Consider the following 27655-nt stretch of genomic DNA (forward strand, 5'->3'; position numbering starts at 1 on the left):
GAGGTTTTAATCTGTACAGCGAAAGGCTCGGGGGTGACCCAAGTGCGGGTTTTGGTGCCTAAAGGGGCTCCGAGGTGGACGTGGGACAGGGGCCTGAGGGGACAGGGCACAGAGAATGGCTCCCAGTGCCAGGGGAGGTGGGATAGTGGGGAAAATTCCTCTCTGTGAGGGCGGTGAGGTCCTGGCACATTGCTCAGAGAAGGTGATGCCTTGTGAAGGCCTAAACCAGAGGCTAGACAGAATTAAAGAATAAAGTTGGGATTTATTAAAAGGCCTCAATGGATCCACATTGAGCAGCACAAGAGCCCAGCCAGGGCTACACCCAAATGAAGGATTTTTGTCTGTCTCAATGACTAATTCCCTGACAGGGTTCCACTTCCTTTGCTCAGTTTTTCCCAACCCCAAACCGATATTTTTTAAAAAATGTGTTTATTTGTATCTCTGAAGGGCGGAGATGGGGGTTGAGACACTTGGAGGTTTTATTTAATGCCTCGAGAGTGTCCTGCAGTTTAAGGCTGTGATTTGGGATTCCTGGGGTCTGCTGTGAGGGACTGGCAGCAGTTTGGGAGGAGAGGGCACAGCCTGAGGGGATTTCCACTGTAGGGATGAAGGATTGGCTGGCACCTAAAACAGTCAAGAACAGAGATCAGATTGTGGTGGGTTTGCCTTCCCTGTTAAATCCCAGCGTTTTTGGGATACAGCTGAGCTCCTTTCACTGAGCACGTTGCTTTTGCTGGCAGGTTGGAGCTGACTCCTGCAGATTCCTCCTCTGGAAGGGCTGATTGAAGGCCAGCAGCAGCAGATGAGCCTCTAGAGCTGGAAGCAGAGCTGCAGGAAGGCACAGAGCCATGGCAGAGAGCTGCCCTCCTTCCCCAGGGCTCCGTCAGGGAGCGAGGCAGGATCCAGTCCCCAGGGCCAAGAGGCTCTCGGATTCCACAGTGCAGGTGCAGGCGCTGCAGTCAGCCAAGAAAGCCTGCGTGCTGAGCCGTGACTGCAGCACTCCAAACCCAGCAGGGAACCCTCTGCTCCCTTCCCCAGGCTCTGGCTGCTCCCTTTTCCTGGATGAGAGCGGGCAGGATGAGCTTGGGGCCAGTTTTCCCCTGGCCAAGTACGACGACGTGGCCATTTCCCTGGACATCAGCAGGTGCTTCGACGACAGCGAGCTGGATGATTCCCTGCTGGAGCTGTCAGGCAGTGAGAAAGGGAATTCTCCCTTTGATTACACCGAGGAAGAGATCCAGGAAATCTTGGCAGATGATTCCATGGAAGCTGAGCAGCAGCAGCAGCTCCCTGGTGAAAGCCACCTGAGCCAAAGCGAGAGCGGGGAGAGCGACCAGGCCCAGAGCAGCGGCTGCACCGCGGGGACGTCGCTCAGTGAGGCGCCCTCAGAGGTGACACAGGAAGCAGAGGAGCCCCAGGAGCATCCCTCAGGCAGCTCTGGGTTCGATGCTGGCTTTTTGAGTGGCACTGCTGTTCTGGATGGGGCCCAGAGGCTGCAGCAGGAGCTGGACCTTGACCTGCAGGAGCTGCTGAACCTGAGCCCCTTCGCCGGCGCCTGCGTCGATGAGGCTCTGGAGGAAAACAACCTGGAAAGAGAAACTTTGGATGCCATGATAGATGATTGCTTGGGATATTCCACAGCTGCTGGGAGCTGCATTCCTGAAAAATCCTCAGAAAGGGTGATGCCTAAAGGCCAGGAAAGCCTGGCTCAGGATTGCCTGGGAAAATCCCTGCCCTTATCCGGCCTTGCCTGTGGCCAGAGCACAGGGGATGAGAGTCCAGCATCTGTGTTGCCACCCAAAAAAGAACTTCCCAAAGCAACAATGAGCTGTTTGTCAAGGAAATCAGGCTCTCCAGAGAATGCTGAAGGGGAATCCAAAGGAGCTGAGCAGCCACCAGGCAGCACTAAAGTAAACTCACATCTTCATTCTTGGAACTTGAATGTTTTTAATCCCATCCCTTTGGATTTGTCCATGTGCACACAAGTGCTGTGTTGATACAGGGGAGGTTTTTAAAGTGGATTTTTATATAACTCTATAAGCAAAGCTTAGATGGAAAAGTTTTATTACATGTTAATCCCCTTTTTCCTTCCCTTTCCAGTTAAGGGACACAGCTGTAGGCCAGAGTGGGCAGGAAGAGCCACCCAGTGGGAAGAAAAGTGGCAAAGTAATTCCTGTCCCACAGGAGGAGGAAGAAAGGTAATTTCTTAGGAAAACTGCACTTTAAAAACCATCCCAGCTGTTTCCTCCACCACTTTGTTGGCCGTGTGTTGCTGGGTTTATTTCTATTTTTAAATTAAGTTGCACTGAAATAGTGGGGAAACAAGAAATATTTCACCTTGTAATATACTGGAAGAGGGGAAAGAATATCGGGAAGCGGGAAAGGAGGTGGGTGAGGCAGTTTTGGCTGCAGGCAGGAGAGGGGATGTTTGTGCCTCCCTGGCTGCTCCTCCCGGAGCCGTTCCCTGCAGGTGGCAGCAGCAGAGCGGGTCGGGATGCTGCTCCTGCTCTCCCCGCTCCTGGAGGTGGCACATCGGGGCTTTCCCCCCTCATTCTGGGCGTTGCTGTTGTGAAAAAGAGCTTTTCCTGCTTTTGAGAGCTCCCCCGCGGGTTCTCGTTGTGGTCAGCAGGGCAGTGACCGGCTGGGTGGCTCAGCTGCTTTGCTCTCGGCGTGGTTGATCTTTGGCAGCTTTACTCAAATAAATACTTTCATTTTTTTCAATCCCAGAACAGTGCTACAAGAATGTCACATCTGCCATAGTTCTGCAGGGCTCTTTGCCCTCTCTGTGAACTGTAACCTAATTTAACAAATAACCTAAAAAAAAATTAACACAATTTATTATTTTCAAGGCCAAAACAACGGACCTGCATTTCAGAAGCACAGCCTGAGCAAAAGAGACGTTTCTCTCCAGGCTGTGCCAATCCAAGTGAGGAAAAGTGTGGCTATTACCTCAGGTAACCTCCAAGTGGGAGGGGATGAGGCTGGTGGGGAGGGAAAAATTCATCTCCTGACTGGACTTGAATTCTTTGTTTGGAGTGTGTTTGTTTTCAGAGGGGAATAAAAAGTGCCTGGGCCACTTTTGTGCACTGCCATGCACAGGAATCAGCCTGCCTCCAGGGCTGGCTCACAGGACTTTTACAGATATCTGGGAAATGTTGTGGGGGGGGTTTGGTGTGGAAAATCAGGGATGCTGCCAAAGCAGGTTTGTATTCCATGGGAAAAGCAGAGTTGAGCTCTGCCTTGTTCTGTTGGGAATTAACTTGGTCTTGTCAGTTCACAACTATCCCAGAATCATCAACATTGGAAAACACCTCCAAGAACATGGAGCTCCCACCTTTTCACCAGCCCAGAGCACTGGGTGCCACCTCCAGGACTCCACCGCCCCCTGAAACCTCACACTGGGGAAATCTTGAGCTCAAGTGCTGGGATTTGGGCTCAGACTGGGGGAATTGAGCTCAAGTGCTGAGATTTGGATTCACACTGGGGGAATTGAGCTCAAGTGCTGGGATTTGGACTCAGACTGAGGGAATTGAGCTCAAGTGCTGAGATTTGGTTTATTTTTGACACCTTCTCTGTGTTGCCTCAGTGGTGTCATCCAAGAACCACTGACTGTGGGGGTGTGGAAAGGAAGGTGTTTGGATTTCAAAGAGGTTTGGATTTCAGCTCATGGGGGGCGGGGGTGGTGCCAGATCTTTTCTGAGAGTCTAATAAGTTTGGATTTTAAAAACAATGACTCCCCCCTGGTTAGCTCTCCCCAGTTTCTCAGTACTAATCCCAGGGGACAACTCTAGGGAAACACTCACAGGAGAATGTACACCCCAGATTTTAACGGTTAGGAGTAGAAATTTTTAAAAAACAGGGAGAGGAGCGTCTGCCCTTCCTACCAGCAGGGGAGGTGGAGAGCACTGCGCCCCGCCTGGATTCCAGAGCACAAAACACCCCCTCACACCCAACTTGGGTGCTAACAGAATATCCCTTCATCCACTCACGGGGTTCTTGGGCTCTGACACCTTCTGGACTGCAGGAGTGGGGGGCAGGAGCTGGGAGCCCCTCTGGCTCTGCTCCAGGGGGGTTTCCAGGTGCTTTCTGTCCCTCTTGATGGCCTTGTGAAGGCTGACCCAAAACAGAGGTTAGGTGGAGCTAAATAATAAAGTAGGGATTTACTAAAAGGCCTCAATGGATCCACCTTGGGCAGCACAAGAGCCCAGCCAGGGCTGCACCCAAAATGAACCTAAATGGTCCCAAAATGCTCAACTGGTCACGGGGTCCCTCACTTTGATCAGTTCTGCTCCATTTGCACCTTGCAGTTCATTGTCCAATTCCAGCTTTAGCCCCTGCAGTCCCATCCTTCTTATTTTTCTCTCTCCAGCCCACAGGGTTTGTGCTCTTGGGCTGATATTTGGATCATTTGTCCTTGGTGCCCAGCTAGAGCAGGAATTGTTTTGTCTCCCTGCTCTGTGCAGAGAGCTCACCATCCCCTAATATCAATCTCAGAACTACACAGTAAAGCACCACAGAACCTGAAAAATAGAAATGCTAAAACCTGATGCATCAGGCTGGGATGTTCTGAGAGCCAAAATATTCTGGTAGCTTCCAGCCACGGCTCCCTGTGGTTATTTCAAGTGTTCATGGGTGCAATAATTGCCATTTCTTGTGAGGCACAAGGAGCTGACAGTTGTGTGTGTGGAGCCTGCACTTAGGCAGGCAGCAGGAGCAGCTGCATCGCCACAGGGCTGCTTCCAGAGGATGAATCCAGCATAAGTAATGCAGAGGGGACAGGCAGGGAAAGCTAAAATGGCCTGTTTTCTCTTGCTTTCAAATTAAAAATGCAAGACGTATGTTGTGAGTCACAAAAAATCAGGCAAGGAGCTCTAAACGAGCGAGGCTGACAAGTGAAACCCAGCTCTCTTTTGCTGGGGAAGAACATTGTCTGTGATGCACACAATTTGATTTTCTTATTAGTGCAAACCTTTCTTATTGCAAATAGCTGGAGGCTTGGCACCCAGCCTGACAGGCAGCGTGGGCTGTGCCGCTTGTGCCAGGTGAAAAGCTCCTGGCTGGGCTGGCAGTGCCCTGTGTGCTGTGCCCTGCATCTGCAGCACTGCCATCTGCATGAGAAATGCTGAGGGATCCCAAGGAATTCATGAAGGAAAATCAGCAGCTTTAGAGCCAGCAAGGGAATTCCTTCTGGGAAGCAGTAACTAATATATTGCTGCTACAAATCTTCAGCTCTGTTTTGAGTTGCAAATCTCCTGGCATTTGTCTCAGGGTAATGTTTGCTTTGCTATCCCATCTTTTACGTAATCTGTCTGTTCTTCCTTGGATCCTGGCTCTTGCTGCTGTGCTGTCTGAGGGAATTCCAAGCTGGCTACAGGAAAGATTTTGTCTTTTCCCTTATCTGCACAGTGCCTTGCAGGAAATAGAATTTTTATATATACAAATACAGCTTCCATATATATCAAATCCATTTTTCATATATATCTCTTTTATATCTGCATATATGTCATATATATTCTTATATTGAGTGATTGAGTGCTAAAAGTCACAGTGAGTAGTTGGGAAAAAAAATCCTTTTATATTCAGAATAAACTTCTCACATTGAGCCATCTCCAGTGTGTTGGGAGAGAACCCCATGGCTCGACTTGTGCTTCCTCTCATTCTGCTTTCTAGATGCTGTTAAATCCTAATATATTCATTTATTTGCAGCTTCCCCTAAGAATTTAAATGCTGCTGAGGCTCTGCTGGAGCAGATGTAAAAATGAGCTGTGATTTGAGCATCTGCTTGGCAATGGGGGGCTGATAATTGACCACGCAAGATTTCTGCCAGCTGACCATTTGTCAGTGTTTGCACTTTATTGCCCTTTATCCAGCAGTAAATGGAATTATTTCCTTCCTGATGAGATCCTCCTTGGTAATTCTGGGGCTGGATCAGCTACACAAATAATGAGGCTCCTAAAACTCTGTTATTTAGAGCAGAATCACAGAATGTCTTGGGTTGGAAGGGACCTTAGAGATGATCCTGTTCCACCCCCTGCCACGAGCAGGGAACTTTCCACTGCTCCAGGCACCTCTGGGAAGCTGAGCTGGCTCCTGTCTGACCTCCATCCATTTTTTTTTCCCAGCCAGGAAGCTCTCCTTGAGGCTTGGTGTGCTTGCTGGAGGTTTTTGATGCTTTTAGAAATTTTATCAGACTTTCTCACAACCTGGCAGAAACCTGATAAATTATTTCCTTGGATCTCCCTGGAATCAAAGGGAGTGGAGGAGGAAATACCTTATAAAGAGGCACAAACCATCTGGTTTTACTGTAATAACAAAGATCAATATCTTTAAAAAACCAGACAGTGTGTTTAAGGTGATGGAAAGTGAGAGCAGTGTCAGGGAACAGATGGAGAAACAAATCTGTGCAACACAAATGAACTCTTTGCTAGCAGACTCTGCCTTGAAAGACTCTGGTCTCTTGATTGATGCTGAGCTGGCTGAGGGGAAGGAAAAAAACTTAATCTTGAAGCAGTTTTTACCTGCCCAAATTAATTTTGCTTGGATGGAGAGTGGGCAGGGAAGGTGCAGGGCTGGGGCTGTGCTGACCTAAAGGAAGAATTCCATTTAGTGGCTGAGCTCAGGAGGGAGATTTCACTTCAAAGCAAATGAAATCCACCTCCAAACCCTAAATTTCAAGAGATGTGGGATGGAGTAAGAATTGATAAAGTGGATTTCTAAGTTTATGGTGAGGAGAATAAGAAGTTCCCTGGGTTCAGAGTGGGAAACTAACTTTTCTAATGGCAAAGCTGAAATAATCAGAGCCCCTGGTTCCTAAATGAGTGCAACTTGTCTGAAAACCTCATCCCAAATGTTTAGTGTGGTCTTGACTGCTGTGGAAGGAATGAGGGGAAAGAAGTCCAAAGGTTTTAAGCACTGTCCCATGGCAGCTGAGTTTCTCCAGTCCCTTTCCTCAGGCCAGAAGGCCTCTGAGCCCTGGGGTGGATGCTGAGGCACTGGGATAAGTTCCTCCAAATATTTGGTGGGATTAATCTGCCCCTGGGACTTCCCCTGTTGGAGAGGAGCTCTAATCTTTTCCTGGAGTGACTCAGGGTGCAAGTTTGTCCAAGTCCTTGTCTTCCCTCAGGGGTGAAAAGTGCACCCACCCCTGGCAGCAGGAAATGTTCCCTCTGTTTTTATGACCTGCTTCACCTCTGAGTCAGAAGGCCAAGGGAAGGAACTGAGATGTAGGAAGGCTCAAAATCTGTGAAATAAAGTTGTGATTTCTTCTACACTCACTGCAGACAATGGGAACTGCTGTGTGCAGTGAGAGTTTGCCTTGGAGAACCTCCCTTCCTCCCACACCACCCGTGGATTTCTCAAGAAAAACTTCTAAAAATCCCTTCTAGAAGTTTCAGTTTTTGGCAAGAAGTTGTTCCTTTGGGTAAGAAGGAGCTGATCCTGCAGTTCATGAAGGAGGCTGGGATTGCTGGGGAGAGGAGCTGTGATTCACATCCATCACATGGCTGCAGGATGGAAAATCTTGGAGTTTGGACTCTGTGCTGTGCTGAGAGCCCCTGGGAAGGGCAGAATTCCAGGGAATTGGCCTTTCCCTGAGCTCTGAGTGGAATCCAGGCCAAGCTGCTTTGATTGGAGCCCTTCTGGTCACTGCCTGTTCTTGCTGAGCAGTGAAAATAAAACTGTGCTGTGACAGAGGTGACAGCCCCGTGCCAGGCAGCTGCTCCTGCTCCAAACCAGATGTCTGAGCAGAGCTTTCACAGGAGTGACCCCCATGGTTGGATTTTGCTTTGAAAACCAGATGGTTTTGCAGTTCAGAATTGTGATTTCCTGCGTTGGGCTCATCCCTGTGCATAAACAAGATCAAAATAAAGCAGCAAAGTTGGGTTTTTTTTAAAACACAGATGGGGCAAAGCTTTGTAGCACTCTGAGGCCTGCAGATAACCAAGTCTCTTGAAGTAGTTTGGGTTTTAATCTTGCTTTTCTGAGGCTGCCTCAAGTTGGTGGGGCTTTGTCGTGCTATTTCAGGAAGTGCAAATGAGAGGATTTAAGGTGGGTGCAGCACTTTGTGAGGAAAATTTCCTTTTTGTTTGAAGTTGAACCTTCAGCCTTTGTGGTGGGCCAGGGAGAAGGAGCTTTGCAAAGAAGGGGATGAGGCATCAGGCAGAATTCCTGAAAGGAACTTTGATGTTCTCACTTCTCAAGGTGCCTTCTGAGGATGTGGTTTCACTTTGAAAAGCTCCTACCAAGAAAATCAGGTACCAGCTGCCAGCACCAAGGAAATGGAGATTTGTTTTCAGAGCTGCTGCTGCTCCAGCCTCATCCAAATGTGTTTAATTTTTTGACTGACTTTTTTAAACAGAAATTCCCCAAATTCCAACCCATCCCAGAGGGTGAGCAAGAACTTGACCAAACCACAATTTCCAGAGAATTCCTGAACACTTCCAGTGCAACCCCACCGAATTTTGCTGCTGAGGGGCTGTGCTGGTACTTGTTCTGCATTTAGAGGTGTTAATTGGTCTGGTTTTCAGTGGTTTGAAGTTTCACTTGTAACTCCTTCTGCAAAAGCATTTCATGAGATTTGCACTTGAGTTTATAAATATTTTGCAGCTTTTAGATGTCATTTTCTTCTTTCCTGTGCTACTGAGCAACTCCAAATGAGTTGGAGGTGGATGGGTTGATCTTCCCAATGTTCTTCCCAGGGGTGCCAGCAGGGCCTTGTGACTCCTTTAGGTATTTATAAGTGGAATTTTGGAGAGCAAATTAAGTTTACTCAGGCAGCAAATCATCTCATATTTTTATCATTGCAATCTGACTATTTTTGGAGATGCTTTTGGCCAATGTGATCTTAAAGAAATCAAAATTTCAGCTCAGTACTGAAGTTTTTCAACGTTGTGGTTCATAGATTTTATTCTGTGGCACCCAGAGTGGGACAGAACTTTGGAAAACAGGCAAAGTTTCTCCCTGCCCTGAATGTGCAGTGACTGAGACAGGGAGAATGGAAGTCATTTGTCCAAAGGATCAGCAGTGAAGCTTGGAGCAGAGCCTGGCTGCACAAAAACCCAGAAATCACAGAAGCCAGGTAGGAGGGAACCCATGGACAGCACTTTTGGGGCTGGGGCATGGCCCTGTCAGGTCCTTGGTGCCACCAGAGCCTCTCAGGTGACTTTTACCTCTGTAAATTTTATTTACAGAGAGCTTTGCATTGAGGGAGAAGGAGAAATCCCTTGGAAGCACATGAGAGTTGTCAGCAGTGCTGTTAAACCAGTGAAGTTTTTTGGGAAAGGAATCCTTTACCTGTGGTCTGGGGACAATTTCACCTGATGTCCATGGGATCCCAGCATGGTTTGGGTTCAGAGGAACACAAAGATCATTCAGATCATCTCAGTCAGGGCAGGGACACCTCCCACTCTCCCAGTTTGCCCCAATCCCTGCCCAACCCAGCCTTGGACACTTCCAGGGATGGAAATTCTCAGCAAGCAGCTCCTGCCCGTGCCAGGGAGGTGCTGATGGCGTCTCCAGGGGTGCTCCATCCCCTCGGGTTTGTTCTTTGGGAGTGTAAAACTCTGCCGTGGAGCAGCTCTGCCTTTGGGAAGGATTTAAGGCTGCAAATTTCCTTCTTTGACCCTGCAAGTGATCCACATCTGAATGGTGGAGAGAGGAGGGAGGCGCTGTGGATGAAGCCTGCATGGAAGGACAGAGAGTTTTGCTGTTTGTTTGCTCTTAGAGAGTAGCCAAGGGCCCTGCTGATGATTTTTGCTGTAGTAGAACCCAGTGATATCAATAAAAACTGGAATAAAACTGGCTTTGTGTGAGCCCTGTGTGAGCTCTGACGAAATGCCTCACAATTAAAAATTTAACAGTGTTCATCAATGCATTGCAGCTGGAAAACAATGAGGCTGGAATGAAACCACTGTGTGGGGGCTTCTTTTTCTGCCTTCCTCTCAAAAACGAACCAGCTCTTGCCTGTAAGGAGGAAGAAATTACATCCTCAAAGGGGAAATAGTGGAAGCTGATTAAATTCTCCCTTTGGTTTGGGAGGATATTTAGGTGCAGAACAGGTCTGGGTGGTATAAATAGGTTTGATTTAGAGGTTGGTGGCATGAAAGGTGAGGGTTTTGTGAGTTCAAAAGGACAAAGATGCTGCAAAGTGTCAAATGGCATCGTGGGGCTCTGTCATTATTGCCACTCAATGGCTCTGCATCCAGCATGTCCAGATTCCAAGGAAAAAGAAGATTTTTCTGGCTGCCAGCTTTGCTGCCTCCATCTGGGAATGTGAAATTCAAGCTGTGCCTTCCCCGGCTCTGTCACTAATAATGAAGATTCTTCATTTGGAACTTACTTAACCAAAATTGAGGCTGAAGGAGAAAGCAGCTCCTTTTCCCTCCAGACGTGTGGGCTGCAGCCCCACCAAGGGGGAACAGCATCATTCCAATGCCTGAGGTCACCAGACAATTCAATAGACACCAGATTTGTGGAGCAAACAGAAGATATTTTAACATAACAAGCGCCTTGATGGGGCAGCTTTTTTAACAAAAGCTGGAAAAGCTGATTGAATTTGGTCAGCTCTGCTTCCAGACGAGGCTGTAATAGCTCATTACGCGTCGTTAGGAAGCTTTTTTTGCTGCAAATCTGGGGGAAATTACATTTGGTGGAACATATGGTGTCATCTTCAGCTCTCTCCTCGGGAAGCTCGGGCCTCGCCGAGGTGCCGTGTTTGGCTGAGGAGAATGGATGTGCAGCTGTGACATCGGCTTTGGAGTGATGTCACCTCTCCCATCTTTGGCAAACGCTGCCACCAGCAGCCCGTTCCTCTCCCTTGGCATCTCCATCACCAGCTGAGATTGTGCTAACACTTTCCTCCGTGTAGGTGTTTCCTCCTCGCTTTCTATGGAAGTGGCAGAGACTCAGAAGTGCCTCGTGTTGCCGTTTTTCCTGGGAGCAGGAGCCTGTGCCGGTGCCTGGTGGCCCGGGGGAGGGGGTGACAAGTGGCTGGGGCTGTGTTGTGAGTTGGAAGGACACGCTGTGCAGGATTGTTTGCTCCACACTTCCTCCCGCGGCTCCTCTTTTGCTAAACTCGTGGGGGAGGAATCTATTGGTTAAATTGTACTTGTAGGCATAATATTACAGTGCTGGGAAGGAGGGAGGAGAGCGGCGCTCAACTCGAAACACGCCCTGGGTGTGCTGCCAAAGGGTTTTGTTTGCAGCTCCCTGCTCCTATTGTGCCCCAAATCTCTGCTCAGTTGGTTCTTGGAAATCCACGGGATTCATCCCGAGCCAGCTGGGAGGGCTTTGCTTTCAGACCTCGGCAGGGAATCGGCCTCTCTGGGATCCCTGGCACAGCAGCCCACTCCCACTCGCTGCTTTTTAGTATTTCTTGAAACTTTCTTTTTGCAGCTCCCGCTTCCAACAATGAGTCAAAATCAGCACTCGGGGCAGAAACACGTGGGGGGACGTGGGTGGTCTGGAGGGTGAGCTGTGCTGTGGCCCAGCATGACTTCCCTCAGGGCGTCTTGGGTTTATTTTTGCTTGTTCTCTTGCCTTTATTGACTGTAAAACACCTCAGGAAGATCTTTTGGCAGCTGCTGATGGGAGTGAGGTCTCTGTTCTAAAGATGGGTTTAGGGTTGAGCTCACACAGGGGCTGACTCTCGTGGCTTACAGTGGAATTTAGTATCCAGACAGCAGTTAAAGCTTTGATGTTTATGACCCTCAGAATAGCAGCGTTTTAAGTAACTTTATTCTCCTATAACCTTTTCCTGAAGTGTGGATTTACTCCATCACTTCAATTCAGAGGGGCTGGAAAATTTCCTTGAAGGGAATCACTTGGACTGAGTGGTTTGGAGTCCCTGTCTGAGCTGAATTCTGCCAGCCCACATTTGTTTCTCCTCACAAATAACATTTCCTTACTCTCCAAGCCTGCAGTTATGGGTTATCAAATGCAGGTTATCAAAATAACCCTGGCATCTCCTGCCACATGTGAATATTGAACTCTGCCCCACACTGACACTTTAAATTTAATTCTCCTCTACCAAATGAGTGATCACATCTCTGTGAGGAAAGAAGTAGCTTAAACCTGTCCCTAGGGAACAACAACTGTGGAAAAAAAAAAGGGATATGGTCTGAATTCCCAGGGACAAGTGGCTTTAAAACAGCCACACAACCCCCAAACCTGCCAAATTACCAGGCTGGATTTCCTCTGGAGCAGCTCTCTGAGGGCTGTCTGCCCCAGGATTAGGAGAGAGCATCTCCCTTATCATTTTGCACATGCTGTACCATCTGTCCTAAATCTCCCTTTGGAGGGCTGTGCATTCCAAATGCTGTTTCTTCCTTGGGAGATAACAGACGTGGCTGAAGAATTTTGTTAGGTAGGGCTGGGGGTGCTATTTATGGTGTAAGTTTTTTTAGTCCAGAACCCTCCCTGGTTTTCTCCACCCAGACACTGAGAAAATATTTTATTTTTTAGGTCTGGGAAATACAAAGTTCCCCAGTTTCAGGATGTGTTTGCTGCTCAAAACAAGTGAATATAAAATAATTCAATTCAGGCATTACAAGGACACAAGAGATGCCTTTAATCTTTTATTGTACATTATAAAATGTTTATTGCTCTGTCTGTATCAGAGGTGGTGACCTCTCCTTCTTGGTGATGGAAGAGTATGTTCAGGCAAAGGATCCTGGAGCCACCTTTGGGGTTGGCCTGGCTGGAGGCAGCACATCCTCAGGAGAATTTCCCAGTGCCTTTTTCCCAAACCAGCTCTTTGGGAAAAGCTGGTGACAGGGGAAGAGGAGAGATGGCAGCTCCTCACTGCCAGGCTGTTCCTGGTCAGGAACTCCCAACCCAGGCTCCTCCAAACCTTCCTCAGGCCAACCTCTGTTGGCATTTGATGGAACAAGGTGGATCCTACCTCATCCCCTAAGTGCATGTGGAGTGGTCTTGTGGAGGAGTTAAATAAACACAGATACCCCATGGCACACTACAAAAGTAAATCTTTTTCATGTCATGGTCCTGCATCTCCCAGCTTTCCAGAGCACCAGCAATCCCCAGGGATCCTGTCAGCTTACAAACATCCAGCACTTGCTAAGAGAGAGGAGAAGCCCAGCTCTTTCCCCTGCATCCTCATCCCTTTTGGGAAGGGCTCCTGCCATTCCAACCTCAGCAGAACAGCACAGGCAGGATTTCTAAGGAGAACCAGCCCTTCCCACACAGAAACTTTACTAAAAGAAGCATTTTAAGAACTTAAGCCCTCAAAAAAAGGCCCCTCAGGCCAGAGCCTTCCACAATAAACAGCTCCTGCCCCTGGAGACCTTGCATAGCAACCGGTATCATCAGGTATTTTGTCTTTTTCTGTATTTTTTTTTTTTTTTGCTGACTGGCTACATTTTTATGGACCTTTTATCCCATTGGTGGTGGACTCAGGCCCAGCTGAAAATACCACAAAGAAAATGGTTGAAATTATCCTGGAAGCTAAAGAACAGCTTCTGGTGTCCCCTCATGTTGGTCTGTGCCTCAGTGTTCCCCGATTTTTCTGAGGTGAAGAGCACCAGTGTGAGAGAGGAGAGACAGCAGCAGCGGAGGATGTGCTGCAGCCCAGCTGGAGAACAGCCAGGGAAGTTCTCCTGGTGGAAATGGAAACTGGGGGATGCCTTTTTTGTTTGAAAAACCCACCTGCAAGACGTGGCACACGACACACATCGATGAACAAAGCGAGGCCCGAGCGCGCTGCAGCCAAAATTTGGCTTCTCGGTGGAGTTTGCCATGAGCTTCCCTCCATTCCTGCTCAGAGAGGGATGTGCCTGATGCCTGGGAGTACTGCCAGGGATGGAGTGACAGTGAGACCAGAGAAAGACACAACAGAACCTTGTGCATTCCCAAAACCCAGGAAAACTGTCCCAGAAGATGGAGTGTGAGCGTGGAAAGGAGCGTGGGAGATGTTGCTCCAATCTGATTCACAGATCACTCCAGCATCACTGATTCTTCTCCATCTTCTTTGTTTGGGTGTCAGGGTTTGGTTCTTTTTTTTTTTTTTTTTTTTGCAGGATTTCCCTTCCTGGCCAGATGTTTTGCAGAAACACGGATGAGGAGGTGGATGCCAGCGAGTGACAATCACGAGGTCTTGTTTTGCAAATTGCTCCGACAATGTTTCACCTCCCCAGTCAGCACGGCTCAGAGGCAGAGTGAGAGTGAGGCATGGAGTCCATCTCTCAGGTGTCAGGCTGTCATGCTTCAATGATGTTCACTGAGGGCTTGTTTTTTGGAAACTAGGAGAGGAAACAAAGGAAAAACTGATGTGTAGAAAGGAAAAATCACATCAGAGCTCAGTGCAGCCTGCAGGTTGTGTTTTGTGAAAATTCTCCTTCCCACACCTTCATGGTGGTGAAAAAGGGTCAGAGTTGAGGTTTTAGGCTTGTGGGGATCATCACTGTGTCTGAACCATCATAAATCAGTGAACAGCTTAAAATACTGAATAAATATAGTGGGAATGTGAACAGAAACACGAGGAAGTTGCATTAATCGAAATAAGTTGGGATAAATTAAAGGCCTGACCTATTTACACTGCGACATCGTGTGTGTCACCATCCCTGCTCCTGCTGATTAACTCTCCAGTTAATTACAGAAGCAGTGTCCTCTTTGCCACGTGCTGCTGTGGGAGGACCCAAGGAACTCATTTTTTTTCCCTCCAGAGATGCTCAGATCATCCAGAAACGTGGCTTGAAATCTGATTTCTGGCGGCCAGGCAGGATCCTGGGGGTGGGAGCGAAGCGCTGCTGTCCTGCTCAGCAGAGCCGTGGGTGTGGAGGGTGTTCCCTTCCCGCATCCCGCCTGGGGGGAGGATTTTTAACAGAGCTTTTTTTGGGTCGGTTTAGCACAAATCGGGCACTCACCTTGCTCCGCAGGAGGCCCCCGCCCTGGTGCTCGGGTGTGCTGTTCTCCGAGGCGCTCTTGGCTTTCTCCTTGCTGTTGTTGGGCTCGTTATCTTTGATGATATCGTACTGTCTGCAGAACAGGGCGATCACCCCTGTCGGGAGAGAGCATCACCATCACACCCGGGAGCTCAGCAGCCCGCAGAGATCACAGATCCCTCTGGCCAGCCTCGGCAGCATTCCCAGTTCCTCCCAGACCACAGCCAGGCTGCCCTCTGGCTCTTCCCTTAATTCCATGCTAAACTAGTTAGACAGGACGACAGAAGATTAATTAGATTCCAGCCTCCCTGTTATGAAGTGTTTTAAGCTCTGCATTTGGAGCTCGACCAACACCAACCCTGCGGTTCAGCGAGCACTGGAGGAGCTCCTGGAATTTCTGCCTGGTGGAAAAGTGTCCTCTGCTCCTTGTCCTCTGTTCCCTGTCCTCTGTTCTTTGTCCTCTGCTCCCCGTCCTCTGGAGCTGGAGCTGGCAGAGGAGAGGTTCTGAACCTGCCAGCACCTGCAAATGGGCACCAGCACAAGCTGCGAGTGGAAATTTCCTTCCCCACAGCCCCAGGCACGTGGAGAGGGAAGCAGGGGCAGCCGTGGCACGTAAGATGACTGCAAATGTCTGTCTGAGAAGCTTTATGTGATGTTTCCACCAAATAACCTCTCTGCCTGCAGATTCCAGACACGTAGGTGAAGTGGATCCAGGCAGATGCTGCTTTTCCCTCCTTGAAAAAAATCTTCCTTAATAGCCAAATATATTTAAATCTTCCAGCATCCTGCTCTATAAAACGAGCTGGCAGTTGCCCCCAGGCTTTGCTGATAAACACAGTGGCCCAAATTCTTTCTTTGGGAATGTGGGTAAATGGCTGATTCCGGGAGAAAAGGCGTTAACATCTGCCACAGCCATTCCTTGTGTGATTTCCCTGGGTAAAACTGACACACAAAGAAGGAAAATGCCATGAGAAATTCCAGAAACACAAGAGCTGGGGCTTGGCTCAGTCCAGAGCCCTGGGCAGGGACTGGTTCCATTTGGATTTTCCCAAATATTGTCATACAGGCCAGGTGAAAGGCTGGAGGGAGGTTTTTGTGTATTGAGACTTTTTAAAGAACCCATTTGATGTAGAGAGATTCTCCCCACACCCCTTTTGCTTTTTAAATGTAAGTAATTTGTCTGGAAGGGAAATTGTGGGATTAGCAAATTCTTTGTTCCCAGCTGATCCGAGTCTCAGATTATTCTACAGCAGGAGATGAATCAGTTGTTCAGTCACCCCATGTAATTATTCATGATTATTTTCCCTGGCAGGGCATTGAAACTGGGATGTGCACAACTAAAACATGGCATAAATGCTGAAAAAATAACGGCCTAGAGGTTCTGGAAATCTTCTAAATTGATTTCGATTTTCATGTGATTGTTGGCTTTAGGAATAATTGCTGTCCAGCCTCTGGAAATGCAAATAAAGGGGAAAAAATTTATTATACATGGATCTGATTCGGTTTCACCTGGATTCCTGCATCCCATTTCTGTGATGGGGAAATTTATCTGGAAAATGTATATAGAAATATAAGCAAAATATAAATATAAATATAAATATAAATATAAATATAAATATAAATATAAATATAAATATAAATATAAATATAAATATAAATATAAATATAAATATAAATATAAATATAAATATAAATATAAATAGTGGGTGTGGAGAGCAATACTCTTAAATCTCTGTTTTGCCTGAGCATTGCAGTAATTTAATATCCAGAAAATTACTGCAATCTGTAATATCTGAAGGACTCAAGGCATATCCTGTTGGAATTTGAATCCCTGGAAATGTTCCAGGACAGAGCTTGGAGCAACCTGCCCTGGTGGAAGGTTAGGTGAAACAAAATGATCTTTATGTCCCTTCCAACCCAAACCATTCCATGATTCTGTGGCTGAGAGCATCATAATCAGGGCAGTCTGGAAAAAAATGAGATTACAGGATTAGCCATAGGGCATTGCTTCCATCAAATCCATTTTCTGCTTCCTGGTGGACCAAACTCGAGCTGCAAAACCCAACCTGAGGCGCCCTTACAGCTGAGAACTTTTATTTTTTGTGGGAGGAAGGGTTTCTTCCATGGTTCCACGTGCAGCCAGGCATTGCTGAGGATATCCTGTGGGTATTATTTTGGACAGGGAGTCGGGACTGACCTGCCCACATGAACAACACCACAACAATGATGAGAACTTCCCCCGCTCGCAGCTGTTGGTTTTTCTTCGCCATCTCCTTCATTGTCACCTCATCTGCACAAGGGCAAAGAGACACCGTGAGACCCAAAGCCCGGCTCAGAGCCTGGCTTAGGAGCACTCCTGACCCCAGGCAGTGTCAGGGGCAGTCCTGAGACTCCTTGGATTGGGATTTTGGAAGCAATTCCTCCCTCTGAGGCTGGAGAGGGGCTGGGATGGATTTCCCAGAGAAGCTGTGGCTGCTCCATCCGTGGAAGTGTCCAAGGCCAGCTTGGACAGGCTTGGAGCACCCTGGGATAGTGGAAGTGTCCCTGCCCATGGCAGGGGGTGGAACAGGATGAGCTTTATGTCCCATCCAACCCAAACCAGGCTGGGATTCCAGGATTCATCCTGTGGCACCCTGAGGAGACAGGGCAGGGAGGAGCAGTGGGACAGGGCAGTGTTTTCTGTCCCCATGGCTGCTCTCTCTGCTGTCCCTGTCCCTGTTAGTGCCATCTGCACCTGTCACAAAGCCTGGCATGCTCCAGCAGCTCCAGCTCCGGGGTGTGGAGAGCCTGGCAGGATGTTTTTCAGCAGAGCCCTGGGATTCAGAAAGGAGCAGAGCCTTTTTGCAGGGCATAATTCGCCTCCTTGGCTTCAAAGCATTAAGGAGATTACAGTTCAGGCCCCCAGGAAAGGAGCAGTGCTCCTCTTAGTGCTCCGAGATAAACAGCAATTCAGGATTTACTGCCTCCAAATCAGTTTAATAAAGAGAGTCAAGGACTCACATCCTCAGAACCACGGCCAAAAGCCCTGGAACAGGCTGGGCCCTCAGCAGGCAGGGGGAACCTGGGTGTCCCCACAGCCCTGCACTGCCAGGCCCTCCTTGGAGCAGGATTCTTGCTGACAGAAAACCCTCAAGAGCCCGGTTTGGCTAAAGAGGAACAAGGGAAGGAATTTCCAGTGAGGAAGTGCCTGATTTTCTCCTTGGAGATAATGCAAACCCAGCTGGATGTGATCCTGGACAACCTGCTCTGCTTGACCCTGCCTGGGTGAGGTCCCTTCCAAGCTCAGCTCTCTGTGATTTGGCAGAAATATTGAAAATGTAAGAAAAGTGGGAGCCTTTGGGTATTTTTTTGTCTGAAACCCAAGCCCAGGAGGTGCTGTGAATCCCACAGGTGCCCTGTGAGCACAGTGGTGTGCCCAGTGCCATCCAGGGGGGCTGGTTCCATGTGAGTTCACAGGCTGGCCAGGAATTACCTCTGGCATTCTCCACTTGTAGGGAGCAGGACACAGAGCTGCAAACCTCCTCCTCCTCCTCCTCACTTTGTTAAATCTCATCTGAAGGGAGAAGGGGCAGCCACCTCCAGCAGCACCTCCCTGGCACCTTGTGCCCCCTTAGCACATCCTGAGAGCACACTCAGCCCCACGAGTGTTTTTATCTATTTGTCACCTATTTATTCTCCCAGCTCCTCTCACCACTCAGGATCCTGGTTCCTCTCTGCGGAGCCCTGCGTCCCAGGGGCCACGTAGGAACTCACCCACACTTGCCTTTATTTTTAGAGGCTAGTTTCTCAGCTTCCCTGGGGGTCTTGAAGAGGACTGGCTCACTGGCAGGGCTCTGGCCTTGGATGCTGATGGACTGGACATGCACAATGTACTCAGTGTCCTCCTCTAGGTCCCAGAGGGCACAGGAGCGGGTGGTGGTGTTCACCTCCTGGATGAAGCGCAGCATCCGCACGTCCTTCTTCTGGAAGCCGAGAGAGGAGAGCACAGAGTGGTGGAGAGGCCTCTCCACGTGCATTTGCTGTCACCTAAGGCCACTGATTCCTGCCCTGCCCACCACGTGGATGTGGAGAAACCATCAGGATCCTTCCCTCTCTGCAGCCACTGAGTGCAAAGCGCCGCTGCAAAGGGGATGGGGGAGCCAAATCCCCTCCGGGACCACGAGGGACAGGACGAGAAGGAATGGGCTTAAACTGCAGCAGGAGGATTTGGGAAGCAAGGGCACCTGGGGGGAGATGGACATGGCTGGAACTGGGTAATTCTAGGCACGGTACCTGTTGGGAAATTGCAAATCCAATGACAACTTCGTCTTCCAGGACATCCCAAGTGACCACGGCCGAGTTGGCTTTCAGGTGTTTGACTGTGACATTTACTGGAGCCGATGGGCTGTCTGCAAGGAGGGAGAGCAGAGCCTTTACAGGGACAGGACACACAGCAAGGGCAAGGAAGGGGGTGGGAAAGGACCTTCCTCAGGATCTGGTTTGGATTTATGGCCTGGAAGTTGCAGGCACTCCAGGTCTCAATTCCCAGGGTGGAGCTAGGAGATGTCAGCTGACAATAAGAGTTACATTCAGCACGGGTTCCAACTGATAGAGGGGAAATTTAAGTTAAATGCAGGGAAAAAATCCTTCCCTGGGAAGGTGGTGGAGGTTGCCCAGAGAAGCTGTGACTGCCCCTGGGATCCCTGGAAGTGTCCAAGGCCAGGCTGGAGCAACCTGGGACAGTGCAAAGTGTCCCTGCCCATGGCAGGGGGTGGGACTGGCTGATCCTCCAGCCAAACCATTCCATGACTCCATGTGTGAAATACTCGACCCTTGGGAAGAATTTCTTGAACACCACAGCCAAGCCCTGAGCAGCTCATTCATGCCATCCTCCCCAGCCACATTTTTCCCTGTCACAGCCTGACAGTGACAGCTGGGAGGAAATTCCAGCTCTGCCATGGACGTGTGCACTCAGAATGCTTTGAGGAGCATTCTGGAGGTTTGAAACACAGGAGTGCAGGAACTGGGAGAGTTTCTTTTGTTTTTTTTCCTGGCAGAAAATGTTCCTTACAATGTTTTGTGGCTGATGTCAGAGCACATCCAGTGAGCATCCACTTGGAGCTGCCAGGACCTGGTGGATCTTGTAATGTGGAAAGGGCAGGCCAGGAGAGCAGGAGCCTGAGGCTCTGTGTTTATTCCCAGTTCCAGAGCACAGCTGAATTTCCAGCAGGATCCTCCTAGCCTTGCCAAGGAGAGCTGGGCTCCTGCACAACCTCCCCAGGAGCCTCTTCCCAAGGGAGCTGCCCAGTCCAAAGCCCTTCCTGGCATCTCAAGGGAAGGTTTTGCCTCCTAGGCTTGGCACAGCTCTTCCAGCTGGACTCTGTTCCCTCTCCTCTGGTGAAATTTAATTCACAATCTTCAGCTTTGCTCTGAACCCAAAGCAGTGAATGCTCTGAGCCCCCCAGGAGGTCAGTAGGGTGAGGAAGAGTTGTGTTATTCCTATTTTTATGAGAAATTAATGCTTTTATTTCATTATAACCACCCCTTGGGGGCTGACACAGGTCACCAGTATAAGAGGGGTGCACTTGTGCCCATCTCCAGTGACACTTGTTGGATTTATGGTCATTCCCAGCTGCCTGGATGGAGCTGAAAATATTCAAGCTGTAGTGTCAGTGTGTGACATCACTCCTGGTGAATGTTCCCCCAGGGACAGAGGAGCACAGAATTCCCCAGCTGAAGGTCACTTGGCACAGTGATCCCTCGTTCCTTTCACAGCCAGCAGGTAGAGCCTTAGGGATAAAACGTCTGGAGAAGCCATTCGAGCCAGACTGATACTCAGTAAGAAAAAAAATCACTGAATGGCTGAATTCACACAAATTTAGGACTTTAGGAGGAGCAGCAAGTCTGTGATTCCACAGAGGGATGTCACTCCTCTCTGGACTAACAATGGAATCCGTGTTGACCCAGAGCATTCTTATCTCCCAGGGCTCGGCCCTCATGGGATGAAGCAGAATTCCCCAGCCATCCTCTTGGAGGATGGGATCCCTCACCATCCTCACCCTCCCTGCAGCAGCAATGCCAGTGACAAGCCAAGGGAGGAGACTAATCATCCTCCCCATCCTGGAATAAAAGAATAAAAGTCCCTTCCAAAGCCGGCTGTGACACGAGGAAGGGACGTGGGTCTGCAGCTCTTCACCTTCCCCCGTGACTGAACCAACAAAAGTCGAGTCTAATTTTAGGAAGGGGCGGTCAGCAGACAGGAATGTGCACGGGGAAGGTCTGTGAGTCATGCCTGATGAATTTGCTGGAACATACGGAGGACATGACGGAGTTGAGGGATGGGAGACAAAACATTCTCCAGCTGCAGCCGAGCACTTGGCCCTTCCCGGCTGCAGCGCTCAATCCCGCCCTGCTTGGCTTCCCTGGGTATTTTTAGGAGCTAAATTTTAATATTTTTTTAGGAGCTACCACTGATTTAGCCAGCTTCAGTTGGAGGAGGGCTTTGAAAAGAGATGAATTAACCCCACAGGAACAGAGAGCAGAGATCATGTTAAAAAAGCTGGGAAAAGGGAACAGCACTCGGAGTGTTCAGGTCCCCTTTGAAATTTGTGACCTTGAGGGAGGCACAGCATAAAAAGTGTCCGAGTTTCCTGATGGCATAAGATGTGGGGGAGTTGGGAGGACCTTGAAGAGCTGGAGGAGAGCAAAAACCTCTCCTGGGAAGTGGTGGGAGAGGGTGGAGAGCTGTGAGGCAGGAGGGAAGCACTCAGCAAAGCTGAAATCCAGAGCCTGAAGCCTCCAAAACTGGAATCTGGATGGAGGTGAGGGAGAAATCCCCTGGAGTGGGTGGTCAGGAACATTCTAGAACCTTTCTTTGTAGGAATACCTGAGAGAGGGATGGGGTAGTGAAGCCAGCAGCTCTAAAATCCAGGAATCCAGGGCAGCAGATCCCAATGTGCCTTCCCTTGCACTGCTACACCCAAATCAGTGGTGCCCAACCAGCACAAAAACACTAAAAAGAGAATTAAATTGTGTTTGACAGAAACACAAACCCAGGAAAATGAATTTCCTGCTCCCAGAGCTGTGGGGATAATTTGGAACCAAAATTTTCATCCATGAGGTTTCTTTCCTCCCTGTTCCCAAGAGATGAAATGATGAGATCACGACTTCCTAAGACCTAAAACACCGTTCCAAGATATTCCACAGGACTTTTGGCTCCCTGACCCTGTTGCAGCTCTTTGTCAGTGCCAGCCTGGCTGAGATCAGGTGGAAAAGGTGCAATTCCTGTAATTTACCAGCTGGCTGCAGGGGGTCAGCAGCTCCAGCAGGGCTTTGAGGAGCCAAATCTAAATTTTTGTTTCCTTCTAGAGTCATGTGCAACTCCTGGAAACTTTGCTTCTGTGCCTGTGGCAGCCAGGAAAACTGCTGGTGTTCTGGGGGTGGGCACAGAGGGTGGGAATGCTGCAGGGATAACAGGGAATGGGTTGTGGATCAAGGTTTTTATTTTTGTGCCTCTTTACTCCAGAGCTGCTGAGGGCAGCACGTTCCTTGTCTGCTCCATAAGGGAATGGTGCAAGATTTCTGGTTTAGCACTTTAACTTCATTCCAGTGCAGGATGCTGGAGCAAATCCCACCCTGCAAACTGGCAGAGGATATTTACCCAAATTTAGATGGAAAAAAATATTCTCATTTTCATGTCAGCAGAAAATCGCCCCACCCCTCATTAAGGGAAACCCTGATGATTTCAGCTGAAATCTGGACTTTTAAACATGAATAGCAGCTTAAAAACAGAGGATTTCTAAAATCCCATCTGGTTTCCTTCCCACAGAGTCAGAAATCTCCCATCCCCCAGGCCTGTGTGTCCCAGCCCTCCCCGATTCCGCCGCACCTGGGGCCCTTTTGGCAGGAGCAGGTCGGAGCCTCCGCTGTGCACCAAGAAATCCTGAGCCCTGGAGATGATCCTTCATCCCTTCCCCGTGCTGAGAACCCCTCCCAGCCTTCCATTAAATGTTTTCCTCGTTATTGTTGGACTTTAATTGGAGAGAGAGGGGCCCCACACACCCTCTACAGCTCATTATGTGGCAGCAGGAAGAGGAGCCCCCCTACTTCCCTGTGAGTTGGATTCCCTGTGGGAGCTGTGGCATGGATGGGAGGGAGTGGGAGAAAGAGCAGGGAAAAGTTTTGTCCCATCCCACTGCTGGTGTCACCTGGGAATGGGGAAGATGCTGAATATTGGGGTGTCCAAACCTTGGGGTGTCTGGTAGGATCAGAGAGGTACCCAGGCCACAAAGGCATCACTGAAGGAAAGGAGGAACCTGTGGGAATGTCACACCCTTGGGGTCACCTCAGGCCAGCCAGGTCCAGGCCACAGGTCTGGAATTAAAGTGCATTTCTGGATTTATCTCTTCACCCAAGGGGTGCCCAAAACCCCTGAATTCACCTCTTCCATGGAGGTGCTTGGAATTGCATCCTTCCTGAGGCTGTGCTGTATTCCCAGCATTTTCCACTTCTTTCAGCTCCTCTCCCAAGCAGCTCCTTCCCTGCTGGGAAGGGCTTGAGCTGCCTCAGAGCCCCAGGGACATGGTCTGGTGAGCTGAGGCTCTGAAGCTGCTCATTCCCTGCTTTCCAGCTGCCCCTTCCTGCAGGAAGCAGTGAATCCCAGCCTTAATTCCCAGCATCTCTTGATTTTTGCACCACAACCTTCCCTGGAGATGCAGGAGATGAAAGGACACGACCTGAAAGGAGCATCCCTAAAATGCATGTGATGTTTTCTGCCTTTTCCCCGAGTGTGGATTCACACAGAGCTGATTTTGCTGCTTTCTCTGTGCTCTCCCAGCATGGATCCCATCCGTGGCTCTAATTGCTTGTGGGTTTTATGGGGTGTGTAGGAAGGGCTGGCACATTGCTCAGCATTCCCAAGAGTTTTAATGAAGGGAGCCCCAGGGGTATGTGTGGGAGCAGGGATCATTCCTGCTCCCAGCCCCATGGGAAGCAGAGCTGTTTGCTAAGATCCAGAGATTTCAAAGAGCAGGGAGGCCAACTGGTGGTTCTTCAGCTGGGAAAGAGGCAATTATTCCCTGCTGACTGCTCACTTGCCTATAAAAATGGGATATTAATAGGCCAGCAGCCCCCTCCTGCCCACCCCTTGGCTCTGTGGCTGATTCCCCAGGGAGCAGCTGCCCAAACGTGCTGGAAATGCTGCCAGGAGCGTGGAGCCTTTTCAGGGAGCACAGAGACTGTGGCCAGCCAAGCATTAGGAATTTCTTGGGGCTGAAGGAAGGAATGTTTCTACCCTGGAGAGTCCCAGAGACAGGCAGGATTCTCTCAGGTCTCCCCAGTGCTACAATTTGGGTTTAAATGCTGCCAACTCAGAGCAGAGTCGTTCCCATCGTGGCATTTTTTATCCAGGATCTAAATATCCACGGAGAACTGGGTACCACAGGCTTTCTTAGCTCCTCTTATCCCACACCTCTGTCATATCAGAGCAGTCAGAGGGGGTGAGGAAGCCTGGAATTTCCTGGACAGTGCTGGATGCTGACACCAGAGCTCTCCCAGGATTTTGCTGCCTGCTCCAGGCCCAGCTCTGCTCCTGTATCCCACTTTTTACTGCACACATAAAAGTTTGCAGCTTCATTGCTCAACACATTTCTGCTTATAACTGAATTATACTCAATCCAGGCCCTAATTCAGCCTTTGGGCACTTCATAAACCAGCAAGAGTTTGTTTAGCAACGAACATCCGAAGGGTGAGGACGGATCCAGGAGCAGCACGTGCATGGAGTGCGTGGCTAATAACTGCAAGCACATCTCTCTGGGAGGAATCTCCCACAAGCAGATTCCCAGCAGGAGACAGAAGAGGATGGCTCAACCTTGGCTGCCTCTCACAGCACCATCCCTGCTGAGAGCCTGACACCGGGGTGAGAAACCTCCCCATCCCAATTAAATCCCTCCCACGCCGAGCGCGGCAATCAATAAAGCGCTTACGCCATCCCCAGCCAGGCAGGAATCTCCCCGGCCTCTGGGATGGAGGGAGAGGGCTGCAATGGGCTGCCTTGTTGTTTCCAAATTGCTGAGAGACCTTCTGCTGCTCTCCTGAGCCTGCTGAGCTCGTTGCTCACCCTGATCCACGGGTGATGCCAGCTCCCCAGGGAGCACATCCAGCTCGGGCAAGCTGGGGATCAGCACCTGGAGTCAGACTGGTGCCTTTGCTTTGCTCTCCTTCCCCCCACGAGGCTGAGGGGCTGCCTAGGGACGGGGTGAGGCTGGTTTGAAGTGGTTCAGGGGGTGAGGACACGCTTCAGAATCCAGCCAGGGGGGTTTGGCACCTTTTTGGGGAGCTGAGGTGGGGGAGCTGTGAAGCTGGAGCTTGTCCTGGTGCCAAGGGCTGGCCCAGAGCTGTGCTGGCAGGGGAGGTTTTACCTGAGCTGTGTCACCTCTGCTCTCCATCTGACAAAAATAAACCTGACCTGAGCTGCTCTATGGGCTGGCAGCTCGCAGTGAGGCTGCTTGCAAGTCACTGGGGCTGTGGCCTATTTTGGGGTCTTCCATCATCACCCCCCTGCTCATTGAGCCCTCAGCAGTGCCCTGAGCCCAGCCCAGCTCCCCTCTCTTCATTAGCTCAGCCTAATGAGGAGGGGACAAAGATTAAATTAAATCCTATTCCTGACTTGCCAACCATCCTGAGTGTTTCCTCAGGGTCCTTCTGGAGCAGTGGGAATGATGGGAGGGCATCACCCACCCAGGTGGGATTTGGGGTTGCCAAGGAACCTTGGTGTGAAGATTATTTCTCAGCCACCTCATCATCCTGCTCCTGCTTCCCCTCCTCACTCACCTTGGCATCACCTTGGCAAAAACTGGTCCTGCCTGGCCAAAATCCCTGAATTCAGAGCAGGGCCTGTGCTCGGTGTCACTCAGCAGACCTTGCCCTGGTATTGCCAGGGGGGGAATTTGCACCAGTCCCTCCTGGGAATGGCAGCTTTAATCTCTCATGGCAGGAATTATTTTAAACCCACTCACACAAGCTCTGGGTCCAAAGGGGACAGACCCTGGAGCCTCCATCCCTGCCTGGGAATGATTTCCTCCCCATGGGCTTTTCCAAGGCTCGTGTGCCTTGGTGGCCTTGTGGCCACATCATCAGCAGGGCTGGGGACACGGAGCTGTCATGGTGGTGACGCTGCCACTACCTCTGTGTGACCTTGGGAAAATCACTCTGTGCCCTCATCCCTCCGTTCCTGCTCTGGAAAACAGGGACAGCTCAGGTCCTCTGCCTCACCTGGGTGCAGGGAGAGCCCGTCAGGACCCTTGGCACGGGTGACACAGGAGGAGGAGGCAGTGGGGGGTGCATGGCAGCACCCCAAAGTCCCACAGCTCACCGTGAGCTCCTGGGGACGTGGCACTGACAGGAGCAGGAGGTGTTTATGTGCAGGGACACAACTCCCTGTTTACTCTGGGATGCCAAGCGAGGTGATCCAAGGATAAGGAGGAGCAGGGAAGTGGCCTAGTTTACAGAAACCCCGAGTGCTGTCACAACTGCAGACGCCTCCATTGTGTTTTCCGCGGTGTTTTCCTCATGGCTCCCTCCCTTTGGGAATGTTTCATTAATCTCCCCGGCTCTGGCAGTTGTGAAACAGCAACTTCAGGAGCCAACGCCTGGCCAAGGACGGGTGGCAGAGCTGAAGGCATCCAGGGCTTGCTGCAGCCCTGTATGTAACCCCAAATGTAACTCCAGCAACTTCCAGGGATGGCTGGAGAGAAGGAATTTCCACTCCCTGGAGCTCTGCATCCCTAATAATCACCCCCCAGCCTCCTGGAATGCAAGATATCCTGGCAGCAGCAGGCTGCAAATCAAAGCAGCTGTTCCACCAACATCTTACAGCCAGCAAAGGAGACAGCCCTCAGCTGGTTTGGGCTGGGGAGCTCCACCAGCACTGCCCACTTTACACCCACACAGGGGCTGCTGGGGCCAGTGAAGGCAGGAGTGGACTCGGGTCCATCCTGGTAGCTCCAAAATTAGGTCCAGCTCAAGGGACCGCCAAAGATCCCCCACTCCAGGTGAGCTGCTCAGCTCGGAGGGGCCTGGTTTTTGTGGCAGGGATGTGCAGTGCCCCTGGAGAGGTGCTTCCTCTGGGACCACCGGGGTTCCTCTGGGACCACCAGGGTTCCTCTGGGGCCACGGTGCTTCCCCAGCGTTCACAGAGCTCCCAGCAGAGCCGGCAGGGCCCTGGACAGCCGGGAAGGGACATTGACAGAGCAGACCCGGCTTTGCCCCCTCCACTCCGGTTCAGCCCCGTGACACGAACCGGGGCCGCTGCTCAGGTGCCCCAAACCTCCCCCTGCCCTTGCCCAGCGCAGGGTGAGGGGCTCCGCTCCCTCTCCCCGTTTCCACATCTCCCTCCCCGGGGATGCCGGGCTGCGAGCGCCCGGCGCTGCCCGATCCCGGTGCCGCGGGGCTGCGTGTCCCAAACCGCCGCCTCTTCTGCACCCAATTCCCGGCAAAGTCCCCCCAAACTCCGACCCCTCTGCGCAGCCCTGCCCGCTCCCGCCGCTCCCCCCCGGGGGTCTCTCCTGGCACCGAACCCCCTCCCCAGAGCCCGGCAGCCGCTCCCGGGCCCGGCCGCCCGTACCTGCCTCCACCGGGCGCAGACCGGCGTAGCTGAAGCAGAGCAGGAGCGCGGCGCCGGTGCAGCCGAGGAAGGGCTCCATCCCCCGCGGCCGCTCGGGGCCGGGCCGAGCCGCTCCGGGCCGGGCCGGGCCGGGCCCCGCCGGCGGCGCGTCCTGCGGGCG

At 50.6% G+C, this 27655-nt stretch overlaps 2 protein-coding genes across 2 annotated transcripts; one reads left to right on the forward strand and one right to left on the reverse strand.

The window, feature by feature from the left end:
• Positions 1 to 848: 848 nt before the first annotated feature.
• Positions 849 to 22819, forward strand: S100PBP (S100P binding protein; the record flags this gene model as incomplete). Its single annotated transcript, XM_084222611.1, has 4 exons — positions 849 to 1910; positions 2101 to 2198; positions 2850 to 2954; positions 22702 to 22819. The coding sequence occupies 4 exons, from the start codon at positions 849 to 851 to the stop codon at positions 22817 to 22819; spliced, it is 1383 nt and encodes a 460-aa protein (XP_084078737.1).
• FNDC5 (fibronectin type III domain containing 5) lies at positions 12622 to 27574 on the reverse strand (the record flags this gene model as incomplete). Its single annotated transcript, XM_084222612.1, has 6 exons — positions 12622 to 14252; positions 14877 to 15010; positions 17092 to 17184; positions 18652 to 18856; positions 19167 to 19282; positions 27496 to 27574. The coding sequence occupies 6 exons, from the start codon at positions 27572 to 27574 to the stop codon at positions 14211 to 14213; spliced, it is 669 nt and encodes a 222-aa protein (XP_084078738.1). The 3' UTR covers positions 12622 to 14210.
• Between the last annotated feature and the right edge of the window lie 81 nt (positions 27575 to 27655).

The sequence above is a fragment of the Fringilla coelebs genome (assembly GCF_963513975.1).
Source record: "Fringilla coelebs genome assembly, chromosome: 28".
Taxonomy (NCBI): Eukaryota; Metazoa; Chordata; class Aves; order Passeriformes; family Fringillidae; genus Fringilla; species Fringilla coelebs.